We start from the raw sequence: 13,881 nt of genomic DNA on the forward strand, positions 1-13,881 counted from the left end.
ATTGCTAACCTTTCTATGATTGTCTCGAATCTTCCACAAAGATAATAAATCCTTAATGTGGTACATCTGACCAATTAAATCCATGCTGTTTCAGTGACTTTTGGCTATGTGTCCACCAACCATGCCAGCATTCTTGACATTGTGGAGCAGATTTTAAGATAGAGTTGTAAGCCTAAATCCAGTTTAGAAGCATATTTGATTGCCTAGCTGAATTCAGCAAACTCAGTACAAAACAGAAATCAAACCTGAAATGTTTTAGTCTGTACAATAAAATTTGACACCATATAGAAACATCAAAAACGTATGGCTCAGAAGAGGGCATTTGTCCCATCATATCAATGCAGTTTCACATTGAGCCAGAAGGTGAACTAGTCTGAGCAAATACAGATCAGAATCCACATCAAATCTGCCATCTGTGTCTGGTCCAATGCGATGATATTTGAATATTAATCATTTTTTGTGCCTGTCACACAACCTAAATGTTTATGAGGAAAGCAAGTGGCAGAGTAAACAGAAATAGGAAGTGTTACAACTGATAGGAAACATATAGTTTCCCTGACAGTGATAAAATTGTTTGCAAACAATAGGCATAAAGCTTTCATTGTTGTATAAAGAGATTTCACCACTTTATACAGATGGTATTAATGATGTAATATACAATGAGCCAGAAGGTGCTGTTGAAGAGCTTTGGTGAATTTCTAATGTGCATCTTGTGGAAGGTACATGCTACTGTTACTAAACGTTGGGGTGGTGAAAGAAGTAAATGTTTGTAGATATTGTGTCAACCAAGTGGGTTGCTTTTTCCTGGATGGTGTCAAGCCTTTGAGTCTCGTTGGAGCTGCACTTATCCAGGCAAGTGAAGAGTGTTCCTTCACACACCTGCTTTAAACCTTGGAGATAGTGGCCAGGCTGAGGTGATGGTGACTCACTTGCTGTAGAATTCTTAGTCTTTGACCCACTGTTGTGGCCGCTACTTATATGGATAGTCCAGTTCAGTTTCTGGCCAAAGATTTTATAGTCATAAGGCTTAGGTTTGTATAGCATAGAAACAGACCTTTACGTCCAATCAGTCCCATCCTCACATAATCCCAAACTAAACTAGTCTCACCTGCTTGCGCTTGGCCCCTATCTCTCCAAACATTTCTTATTCATATATTATCAAAACTTTTCTTAATACTTCCTCTGGAACTACTCTGTGTTAAAAAAAAAATGCCCTACATGTCTTTTTTAAATGTTCCTCCTTTCACCTTTAAAATTTGCTCCTTAGTCTAAAAACATCCACCCGAGAGAAAAGATACCTGTCATTTACCTTATCTATCCCTTAATGATTTTATAAATCTCTATAAGGTCACCCCTGAACCTCCTATACTCCAGTGAAAAAAATCTCAGCCTATCCAACCCCTCCTTATAACTTAAAACTCTCCATTCCCAGCAACATCCTGGTAAATCCCATTGAGTTATACAGCATTGAAACGGACACCTCGCTCCAACTCGTCCATGCCAACTGGATATCCTAAACTGATCTACATTTAGGCCATATCCTTCAAAACCCTTCCTATTCATGTACCCATTCAGCTGCCTTTCAAATGTCATAATTGTATCTGCTTCCACCACTTCCTCTGGCAGTTCATTCCATCCTCTGCAGGAATAAGTTACCCCTTAAGTCCCTTTTACATCTTTTTCCTCTAACCTTGAACTACGCCCTCTCATTTTGAACTCCTCTGCACTGGGAAAGCAATTTTAGCTATTCACCCTATCTATGCCCCTCATGATTATATAAACCTCCAAAATGTCACACCTCAACCTGCAATGTTCCAGGGAAAATAGCCCCAGTCAATTCAGTCTGACCTTATGCCTCCTTCTCTCCAGTCCTGGCAATATCCTTGCAAATCTTTTCTGAACATCTTCAAGTTTAACAATATATTTTCTATAGCAGGGAGACCAGAATTAAAACGCATTATTCTGAAATTAGCCCACAGGGAGTTTATAGTGGGCGACTCAGTAAGGGCAACGCCATTGAATTTCTGGATAATGCTTCAGTGGCTATCATCTCCACTTTCTGTTGTGTATTGATGCATTTCTGACCCATGTTATATGTAGACACCATATTTTCAACGTTTTTTGATATCCATTCAGTTGTAATGACCCCAGACCAAATTAGCAAATCTATGTTTCAATCTAGATAGGAACCAAATAACACATTATTTGCTTTAAAAAAATGAGAGATAAAGGTGACTTGTTAAGAAAATAGAGCCACAAGGATTCAAGGTTTTCAACAAATGACAATACATCTTAGTACACAGGTCTCTTGCTGCTAATGTGATCTCTTCTAGTATCATGATCGAATTGTGATTCAGTTCCTCTTTGCTGTTCATATGATAGGAAAGCAGCTTTTCTTCCTGTGAATGTGAATTGAATTTATTGTCACGTGTACCGAGGCACAGTGAAAAGCTTTGTCTTGCGAGCAATACAGGCAGGTCACAGAGTTAAGTAGCATAGATAAGCAAATAGTAATGGGTAAACAGCGGCAAAAACAAAATCACAGGTACAGACGAATGTTAAGAATTTGTGAGTCCATTCAGTATTCTAACAACAGTAGGGTAGAGACTGTTGCGAAACCAGCTGGTGCGTGTGTTCAGGTTTCTGTACCTTCTCCCCGATGGTAGAGGTTGTAGAAAAACATTGCCAGGGTGGGATGGATCTTTGAGAATACTGGCGGCCTTTCCTTGACAGCGGGCCTGGTAGATGGATTCTATGGATGGGAGGTTGGCCTTTGTGATTGTCCGGGCAGAGTTCACCATTCTCTGTCACCATCTCCGATCTTGAATAGTATAGTTACCATACCAGGTAGTGATACACCCAGACAGAATGGTCTCAATGGCGCACCTTTAAGGTTGGCAAGGGTATTTGCTGTCATGCCAAATTTCCTCAGCTGCCTGAGGAAGAAGACACATTGTTGGGCCTTTGTAACCAGTGCATCCACATGAAGAGCCCAAGAAAGCTTGTTGTGGATGACCACTCCCAGGAGCTTGACACTCTCCACTTGTTCCACCTCTGTGCTGTGAATGTGCGGAGGGACAAGAGTAACAAGCCGCCAAAGGTCAATGATGAGTTCCTTGGTTTAGCCAGCATTGAGAGCTAGGTTGTTCTCAGTGCATCATTTTTCCAGGTCTTCCACCTCCTGTCTGTAGTCTGTTTCGTTGCCATCTGAGATTCAACTGACTATGGTAATGTCATCAGCGAACTTGTAAATGGCATTAGTCCGGTATTTGGCGACGCAGTCATGGGTATACACTGAGTACAGTAGGAGGCAGAGTATGCACCCCTGGGGGGGGGGCTCCAGTGTTGAGTGTTAGTGAGGATGAAATATTATCCCCAATCTTCACTGATTGTGGCCTGTGGAAGAGGAAACTGAGTATCAGTTGCAGAGAGTGGGGCTTAGTCCGAGATCACTAAATTTAGTAATCAGTCTTGAGGGGGTTAATAATGTTGAAGGCTGAACTGTAGTCAATGAGTAGGATTCTTACGTAGCTGTTCTTGGTCTCAAGATGTTCCAGGGAGGAGTGAGGAGGAAGTGGTGTGGCATCTGATGTAGATCTGTTGGTCCGATAGGCTTACCATTTTTTTTCAAGTTTTCAGGATAGATCTCTGGCATAGTCTGGGTGAGAATATATTCCTTTGTGCTCCATTATTTATCTTCAGCTTCAGATTTCTAGCTGTGTTCAGTATTTGAAAGGTTTTGTGAACTTCTTTTCTCTGGGAACTGTAGAAATCAGGCAGTTGTATTGGTCCTATGTTTATGATATTCTCAAACTCATCATCACCCTCTTGCAGGGAATATTCATTCCTCTAACTATCTTCTGCTGCGTAAACCTCTGAGGTCATGCAGCAGCAGTTTCCACAAGTGGAAGCCATGTGTCAGCACGCAAACCAATGTGTGTGCAGCTTTGCAGTAACAGTACAACTGTGTGACTCCACAGTTTAGAGGGAATGTTATCTATAGGATATGGATCTTATTCATCCACACTGTTCCCCTGACTCTGGTGACTCATGATAATCTTCATAGAATCATCCAGTTTTATAGCATGGGAAGAGGACTTTTGGTCACTTGTATCCATGCTGGTCAAGCATCTGTCCATTCTAATCCTATGTCCCAGCACTTGGCTCATACCCTTCCATGCTGCCGTGCCTCAAGATCACTTGGGATTAGAGGTAATTTATTAGTTGGGATAAATGAGTGGCTAATCAATAGAAAATGGAGAGTTGAGATAAATTGGTCTTTTTTCTGGTTGATAATATGTTGGGCACCACAGCGTTTCGTCATCGGGACCCAACTGGTTACAATCTATATTAAATGATTTAGATTCAGACAGAAGATACTATAGCAAAGTTTGTAGATGACACTAAAATAGGTTAGAAAGTAAATTGCAATGATAGATTTAAAATTGCTATGATAGATTAGGTGAATGCCAAAATTTGGCAGATGACATTTAAGGGGGTAAGTATGAGGTTATCCATTTTGGTCTAGAAAGGCTGCTTATTATCTTCAGAACATTTCAGTACAGATGAAGATAATACGGATGTCCTTGTGTATGAATCACAGGAAACTAATATGCAGGTGTTATGAAAAGTAATTGGAATTCTTGAATTTATTGCTAAAGGAACAGAACTGTGAACATTTAGCTGTTGGCATTTGTTTCATTAGCATTTCTGGGCTAGTGGTTACTGTTGGGGAGACAGCAGCTATTGTTTTGTTAAGTTCTCTATAGTCTACTGTTAATTGCCATGATCAGTCTCATTTCCAAACGGGCCATGTCGGTGAATTAGTGGTTGATGACTCAAGCTGCAGCACCCTCTGGTGGAATAAAATATCCATTAAATTTCTTACATCTTTCTCAGCATTACATGGGAAACAATATGGCTTCTGAGGGCAATGGTCAGGTCCCTCCAAGAGGACCTCACCCTCTGTCTTTCAACAATCAGGCTTATGGATGGCAAAGACTCACTCATTTGTTTGTATTATTCCGTGCACATCTAGATTGTCTGACATTTCTATCAATTTTACCCGAAAAGTGGCCATACGACAAACTCATTCTGCATAATTTCCCCAAAGGATAACCCTGTTTTATCAGGCTGATGCCAGACACTATCCCACATAAAGCCTTGCTTCCTCACTGCATCTACTCCCAAGACATTCAAATCATCCCTCCCTAATTCAACCAGAACTTAGCTAGTTGCAATTCATAATTTCGGATCTGAAAAGGTAATTTTTGTGTGATAATACCAGTCTATGACTGTCCTGTAAATATGCTGAAAATTATTGTCTGTGTGTTTTGCAAATCTTGAGTTGTATCATTGGAGCAGCCTCCTGCACTGTCTGGACCAAGTCCTGAATAGGACTGAAGGTTGCCCTGGTGTGAATTTTGCCCTTTTTGTTAAGTTGAGGGGTCCACAAGGTCTTGGCCATCCTGGATCACTAGATCATCATTCTTCCAGACTACTGGCTCAGATCTTCCCCCCCCCCCCCACCCCACCTGAATTAGGCTGGGCAGCACATACCTTCCCTTTCTAATTTATTCTCCTTTTCCCATATTCAGATCATATGCCTTAGAATCCAGTCTTCTGAATAGATATTGTCCTTTAGTTCAAATACATTGCATGTATTTCACGTCTCTGAATTAGAGAGTGAGGTAAGGGTCGCAACCATCCACATTTGATGAGTTCTTTCTAAGTCTAACCCATTTGTGCCATTCAAATTTCCCCAGAGATGATTGGAAAAAAACAGATGGTTTTTCCTTTGGACCCTGACAACACCTACATAACCCTGCTGCAGGATCCCCCTTTCTCAATCTATTGAATTACAAATTGCATCTTTCCTTGTCTGGGATGCTCCCTGTCCTCTGTATTTCTGGGGTTATGCCAAAAAATAGCACCCATGTCCAAAAGCTTTACTTCCTCTTTATCATTCAACTCCTGCATCTCTCTCTCTGCTGGGTAATTGTAGTGAACGTTTGAAATGGATCCCTTATACTGTCATACTTCTATACTAATTTAGACAAATCCAGTAACTGGGTAACTGATTTGAAAGTATTGTATGTGGTTTCTGTTCATACTCCACTAGTTGTCCTCTGAATTATAAAGGGGTACAGCTGGAGCTGTGGATGTCAGTGTGGGTTTTAGAGAAGGTTAATCTCAGGCACCATCACATGGTTTCTATACTTGTAATCCTCTTCTGTTATTCTACTTCTTCCGTGTCTCTTCCATTACTGTGTGTACAACTGTGACTTAAAGTGCAAATGATTTCTCTCTGGATGGACTGCTCTACTCCTAATTTATCTAATGCTTACTGAAAGTTAACAGGGTTTTTTTGACTGTATTCATCAGCTTGCTGTTCCTTTCTTAACACTGGAAATGCTGCCTTTAAATTGCTCTCATTTGTCAGGCACTTCTCATATCTTTTGTTCACTGCTCCATTTCCTTTTCAGCTTGAGTCTGGAAGTTAGCCATATATTTATAACTGAGTCTAGATTAGAGTGGCGCTGGAAAAACACAGCAGGTCAGGCAGCATCCGAGGAGCAGGAAAATCGATGGTTTGGGCAAAAGCCCTTCATCGGGAATAGATCTATTCCCGATGAAGGGCTTTTGCCCGAAACGTTGATTCTCCTGCTCCTCAGATGCTGCCTGACCTGCTGAGCTCTTCCAGCACCACTCTGATCTAGACTCTGGTTTCCAGCATCTGCAATCCTTGTTTTTACCTATATATATAACTGAACTATGCTGATTCATTTCATTGTTTCAGGTTTTCTAACTCCTGTCTTAACTTCTGAGTTTCATCTTCTAATTTCTTATTTTTCATTTCTAAATTATCTTTAAGTAAGAAGCGAATATCATGGTTGGTCCACTCAACCCTTTGTCTTTTTACTCTGCTGCGTCCAAGATCTGATTTCCTTCATGTTTCTCAGGATGTGTTGCACAGCCCAGAATTTTATATCAGTGACCATTTCTTAGCCAGAAATGAGTGCAGTACTTGCACTGATTCTGGTTTTGAATTTGTGGCCATTTCACTGCTATGTTCAAATTTGTAGTCAACTCTTAACACTGAAGTATCACACGTACTCCTACCTGGAGAAAGTGAGGACTGTGATCAGAGTCGAGAGTGGGGTGCTGGAAACGCACAGGCAGTATCAAAGGAGCAGGATAATTGACGTTTCAGACATAAGCCCTTCATTGGGAATGAGGCTTGTAGGCTGGGGAGCTGAGAGATAAATGGGCCGGGAGGGGGATGGGACATGGGGGAAGGTAGCTGGGAGTGCAATAGGTAGATGAAGGTGGGGGAGAAGGTGATAGGTCAGAGAGGAGGGTGGAGCAGATAGATGGAGAGGATGATGGACAGGTCAAGAGAGCAGTGACGAGTTGGTGGCTTGGGACTGGGATAAGGTGGGGGCAGGGGAAATGTGGAAACTGATGAAATCCACAATAATCCTGTGTGGTCGCAGGGTCCGAAAGCAGAAGATGAGGTGTTCTTTCTCCAGACGTCAGGTGGTTAGGATTTGGCGATGGAAGAGGCCCAGGACCTGCATGTCCTTGGTGGAGTGGGAGTGACTCCTACCTAGTTTGCCAATTCCAATTGACCTCTCTGTCCGGAAGCACATCCCACATGATTGCCAGTCATACTGAGTAACAATCCTGAGACACAAATTATATTTAAACATTCACAATGATTTATTACACTAAAAGCAAGTTCCTAACAAAATATCAAAGGTACACAAGCTGAGCCATCCTCATCTGTGTATGCATATGTTATTATCCATTTGTCCACTGGCTGACCAGGTCTGATGCAGAGATATTCCTTTGAAGTCTCAACTGTCTTGTGGAAAGTTGGTTCTTTCTCTGCATATTTGTCTTCTCACAGTCTCAATCTGGGGCTAATATTCTGAAGAATTTGTCTTCCTCTATCTCTTCCTACAGGTTCTCCTTCTCAAAGTCTTAATCTTGGGTTGTAACTCCTTACCGGGAGCTCCTATGTCTTTTGGTTGCATGGTCTTTTGGACTGCCTGAATATTCGGTCAACATCAGCATCCTTTCAATTTAAAATGGCTTACTCAATACAAATCATAGACATTCCTGCATTATTGTGTGCAATTCTGGTTTCCCTGCTATTGGAAGGATGTTGTGAAACCTGGAAGGGCTCAGAAAAGATTTACAAGAATGCTGCTGGGGTTGGAGGATTCAAGTTACAAGGAGAGGCTGAGTAGGCTGGGGCTGTTTTCCCTGGAGTGTCAGAGGCTGAGGGGTGATCTTATAGAGGTTTATAAAATCATGAGGGGCATGGATAGGCTAAATAGACAAGTCTTTTCCCTAGGGAGGGGGACTCCAGAATTAGAAGGCATAGGCTTAGGGTGAGAGAGGAAAAATTTAAAAGGGACCTACGGGGCAACATTTTCCCATAGAGAGTCATGTGTGTCTGCAATGAGCTGCCAGAGGAAGTGGTGGAGGCTTGTACAATTACAACAGTTAAAAGGCAGCTGGATGGGTGTATGAATGAGAAGGGTTTAGAGGGATATGGGCCACGTGCTGGCAAATGAGACTAGATTAGGTTAGGATATCTGGTTGGCATGGACCGAAGAGTCTGTTTCCATGCTGTACATCTCTATGACTCTATGACTCCATATGGTACATTCACATATTGATCCATGGACAGAAATATTAAAATTCAAATTCAGTAACATCAAGAAGGGAAGGGTGTGTTCATTTGGGACTGAAATTAGGTGAACTCACATTATCCAGAAAGTGGTGAGCCTGTGGAATTCGTTAACACAGAAAGCAGTTGAGGTCAAAGCATTATATGTTTTCAAGAAGGAATTGGATATCATTCTTGGGGCTAAAGGGATGAAAGGATATTGGGGAAAAGTGACAGCAGGCTGTTGAGTTCAATGATCAGCTATATCCATAGTTCATGCCGAAGCAGTCTCTACAGGCTGAATGTCCTACTGCTGTTTCTATTTTCTATGTTTCTAATACACCAGTCTTTGTAGAAGTTTGCATAACTAATGCTTGTCAATGTTATTTATCTGTTGAAGGATTAACATTTAGTTCTTTTTTCACAGATCAAGATGCAGAAATATGCAAGGTAAAATCTTTGTTTTTTTGTGAAATGGTAGAGATTTCCAGTGGACTGTAACACACAAGGATGTTGCCAACAGTGTTCGTATCTATTTCCCAACTTCAAAGTTTTTTTACTTAGTCTCCACTTTGATTTGTATGAGCACTTATTATTCTACATTGTCTGTACAAGATCAAAATCTAATGATTAAATTTCAACTTGTATTCCAATCCTAAATCAATCTGATGTTAACCTCTGCATTCCTACCCTTGTCTTAGTGAGCCACACTCACGGGTAGCTGGGTCAGACAATCAAACTAAAGCTGCAGCTGCATCTTTAATATGTGCTCTTTTCAAGCATGGTTTCCCCACTAAGAATTCAGGAGCATTTTACTTTTATTTTTCACTGTACCTTTATTCAAATCCTTGGTTAGATTGCAACCTGCAAATCAATATTTTTTTATTCATTACTCCATTTGTAAACTACTGTGTTGATCAATTATGCTACTTCCTATAACTCATTACAGTAAATTATGCTGAGTAAAATCCACCCAAATGTCTTGATTAGATCCCAGCCTGCAATTCACAAGTGACTTATTCATCCTATAAAGGACTCCTTTGCCCTGCAAATATTTTGATTGCTTTCGACTTATTGACAAGATGAATCATATAATGAAAGATTATCAGGCCTACTCTCATTGCTTTTTTCCAACATGCCTGCAAATCTCTTCTATTTCAGACATATGTTTTGAAAGCATGTGTTTTGGTGGTGGAGATATGTTTGGCAGTAGCGGGAGCGGGGGCGGGGGAGGGGTCCACTACTTTCCCATTTTCCCATCCATTCCCAACCAAGTTGTCATAATGAGCTGCTCAACTATTATTTTTAAACAAATTATTTAAACAAATTATTAACAGGCATTTAAGCTTGTTACCAACCCACCAACCCCTGCCCACACTGTAAAACAGACAGGCAGAAACGGATAGGCTTTTTTTTAAAGCAAACTGCTTAAAATCCAGCAGGGAGGGTGCTCTATGGTATTACCCACTTTGTTCAGCCCTGGCTGGTGTCCAAAACCCACTCCTCTTATCCCATCCATCCCCAACTAATACTCCTGACTTACCTCACTCTGGGATCCATGTATTACATGAAGTACCATCAGTGCCCACCATTAAGTTCTGAAATTGCTGGTTCTGATAAAGTAGCAGGGCAATCAGATTGGTTAATAGCTCTCAATGGCCAAACTTGGAAAGGTGTAAGTTCTATTCTCATCTTGCTGAAGGTACTTTATTGGTATGGGGTGACGATGTTAAACAAGGGTGGGAACAGACAGATTTTCCTCCCGATCGGTGAGAATATACTCTCATTCCCATACCAACCCCCTGCTGAGTAAGATCAAATCAACTGCAGCTCTCGACTACTTTGCAGATGCTTCTAATTATTTAAAGGATACATCAGTGAATTGGTTGGGCTACAGTTTATGCTTGCTTTTACTGAACAATGATGCCATATTCATGACAAAATACATCCATTGTTGTCTCAGTAGATAGCTGAAAGCAGCAAAATAGTTCTCCATATTCTGCATAAATGAAAGATTTTAGCAAGTAAAGAATACCATTGACAGCAATTAAGTTTCCCCCAAGCCTTTCTCTGACAGTGGCATATATAGGAAAGATTTACAAGTTAAACTTAATCTTATTGACTGCATTACAAATGTTTCTTGGCCATCCAATTCTGATTTGGACTTGAACGCAGAGCTTTTGGTTCAGATATAAATTGTAACAGTCCGCTACGCCATCACTGTCCCCTCACTCTTTGTCATTACACAGTGTGAAAAACTGGCTATTTTGGGACAAAGATTACCTCTTGTACTCTCAGCAGATGACCCCTCTCAAAAAGTCACATTTAATAGCCAAACAATCAGATCCATGGTCAACTGGAACTTGAACTGGGAAGATCATCAGGTCCCAGCAATGTTTTTGATGTGAAAGCAAGTCTGCTCACACCCTGCAATATTGTCTACAAAGTCTCCCAAATAATAATGGTTTTCCATTTATTGCATAACTTCATTCTGCTTCAATCAAATAAGGGTAATATTGAATCAACTCTATGTGAGCTATTCTGTATGTCTACAATGGACTGATTAAAGTATCTATGTATTGCCTTCAATTAGTCCTCAATAATTAACTTGAATCCGTTATTCATCCGACATAGGATCAACTTATTTGTGACAATAGGTAACCTTACCTCTGCCATTCTTGAGATTTTGGTCATCACCACACTAATGTTGCTCAAACAACGTCAAGTGAAGGATGTTCCAGAATTTATTCCAATGCAAGAATTAAATTGTGTTTTATTTCCAATATGCTTTTATATTTCATAGTTTCTCTATTCTTTCTTTTTTGCAGTGGGTATAGGGCAAGAAAATACTGAGATCACAATTCTATGATGAAGCTTTGAACTCGGCATTTCTCCATAATGATGGAACTCATTAACTGCATGTCGTCTACATAGTGGCCCTAATTTTCAAGTTTGAACTCATGGAAAATTGTATCTATATTTTTTGAAAATGTAATACATCTATTTTTCACCTCAGAATGGAGTTTATAAAAATGTGCGTTGTTGTTTTTTCAATTCTAAAATCTGGGTCCAGTTGCCCTATCTGACAAAAATCCCTCAACTATTCAAACCCATTTCCTTCATACAAGTACATTTCAATTCAACAGAACCAATTTTCCACTTCAAAGCATACCTTAAAGCAGCTTGGCTCTCCTTCTTGATGGATGCATCTGTACAGCTTCCTGCATTTCAGGTGTCCATAATGTAGTCACTCCACCTGCCCCTCCACCCATGCAGCATTCCTAACATGAACAGTGGCGAAGTCCTTAGGGTTGGTTCTTAACTGCCCTTTAAACTGGCAATTCTCTCAGTTATAACAAAATGCTAAAAAGAATAACAAGTTTTACATGGACTGCACTGGGTCAAGAAGGTAACAAAATACTTCCTTCTCAGGGAAAGCAGAAGGGCCATGACAGAGATACAGACTCTCAGTCATCTAAAAATACAATTCCATTCAGAGTCCGGTCCATTGTGGTGGTCTGATGTATACTTCAGAGAGGGGTGTACCTTGAAAAGGGAAAAATGTTGGATAGTACAGTTACACAGAATGGCAGGAAGCGGAAGAGGACAGAAATGTAATGGAGGTCAGTATTCTTTGTAGGGAAGTTACCAGAATCCCCTCAGGAGTCAAGGAACTCATCAGGACAAGGGACATGAAGGCCACTCTAATCCAGGCGTGTTTCATCTAAGCTATACTCACCTATAGGACAGTTGGCTCTTGAAGCCTCCTGATCAAGAGAGTGCACATAATGCACATACCTTTTGTTACGACCAGGTGAGGTGGAACTATGACTCCCTTTTTAATCCCTTCTTGGTCAGCCAGAACAATTGTTTCTATCTTCTTTATCAGTATGTAGCTATCAAACTTCAATTAAACTTAGTTGACCAGATTAAAAATAAAGGAAAGCTAATTCCAAGGTTTTCTTGAATGAAAGAAAATTGAGTTTAATACCTACTCCTCTGAAGAAATAAAATGCAACACCAAACACACACAAATATAAATAATCAATTTACAAAGGGAGAAAGGCTGGAAGGTAAGGTAAATGCAGTTATAGATCTTAAATTCTTTTGTGTTGCAAGAATGAAAACCCAAGTCTAAATATTTCATTGTTGTCTTGTTCTTTAGCAGTGGCAAAGTTTGCACATTTTAGGTTCTCTGGGAATGATGATTTATTCGAGGTTGCCTTTTTACCGATGCTGGTTTCTACAACAGAAAGAAAAAAGAGTTTTCAGTATCCTTGCTGTTATCATTCCATGTCACTTTTTTGCTCTTTTTGTTCAAAGACTGCTGTTGTTATATTGTTCCTTTGTGGACTTTGGTATCTATATCATTGTCTTATTTCAAGTTTGTATAGTTGTATGCAACCTTTCATTGTTCAATGCGAGACATTTTCATGTACGTGTTAGCAAAATAAGAGCTGTGGATTTCTTGCTACCTTATTAAGTTTAGGTGCCTTTTAATTAAAGTGACAGCCAGTTTCACATATTCTATGTGGGTTACCTGAGCGTACCAAGTGATCACAGCAGCTACATACCTTTCATTGTACTATCTTCCATACGCCTATCCAAGAGTCACTTAAATGTCTCTGTGTATCAGACTCTACTACCACTGCTGGCAGCGTATTCCACGCACCCACCACTCTGTGTAAAGAACCTATCTTTGATATCTCCCCTAAACCTTCCTCTGAACACCTTAAAATTATGCCCCCTCGTGATAGACATTTCCACCATGGGAAAAAGTCTCTGGCTATCCACTCTATGCGTCTCATCATCTTGTACACCTCTATCAGGTCCCCTCTCACCATTCTTCACTCCAATGAGAATAGCCCTAGCTCTCTCACCCTTTCGTCATAAGACATGCCCTCCAGGCAAAGCAGCATCCTGGTAAATCCTCTTGCACATCCTTCCTATAATGAGGTGACCAGAACTGAAACACAATATTACAAGTGTGGCTGAATGAAGTGTTACAAAGCTAGTCCCTTTTTTAACTAAATGCTGTTCCTTGACTCAAGGATACTTTGTCCTTGACTTTTTTCAGAGGGGTAATAAACCAGGCTGGGCTCCAATCAGTCAGGTTTGGTACAGAAATGAAAAGGATTATGAGAGGCCTTTTATTTATATGTAAATGGATGAGACTTCAGGCCAAAGTGATCACGTTTTAG

At 40.5% G+C, this 13,881-nt stretch overlaps 1 protein-coding gene across 2 annotated transcripts in view; it reads left to right on the forward strand.

The window, feature by feature from the left end:
- gdpd2 (glycerophosphodiester phosphodiesterase domain containing 2) overlaps positions 1 to 12,712 on the forward strand; it is a 129,187-nt gene extending 116,475 nt beyond the window's left edge. For both annotated transcript variants that reach the window (XM_072595197.1, XM_072595198.1), the window contains 2 exons: positions 9,108 to 9,130; positions 11,509 to 12,712. In XM_072595197.1, coding sequence (XP_072451298.1) covers positions 9,108 to 9,130; positions 11,509 to 11,549 — 64 coding nt within the window. In that variant the 3' untranslated portion in view covers positions 11,550 to 12,712. The remainder of the gene's footprint in view (positions 1 to 9,107; positions 9,131 to 11,508) is intronic.
- Positions 12,713 to 13,881: the final 1,169 nt, after the last annotated feature.

The sequence above is a fragment of the Chiloscyllium punctatum genome, chromosome 25, assembly GCF_047496795.1.
Source record: "Chiloscyllium punctatum isolate Juve2018m chromosome 25, sChiPun1.3, whole genome shotgun sequence".
Lineage (NCBI taxonomy): Eukaryota > Metazoa > Chordata > Chondrichthyes > Orectolobiformes > Hemiscylliidae > Chiloscyllium > Chiloscyllium punctatum.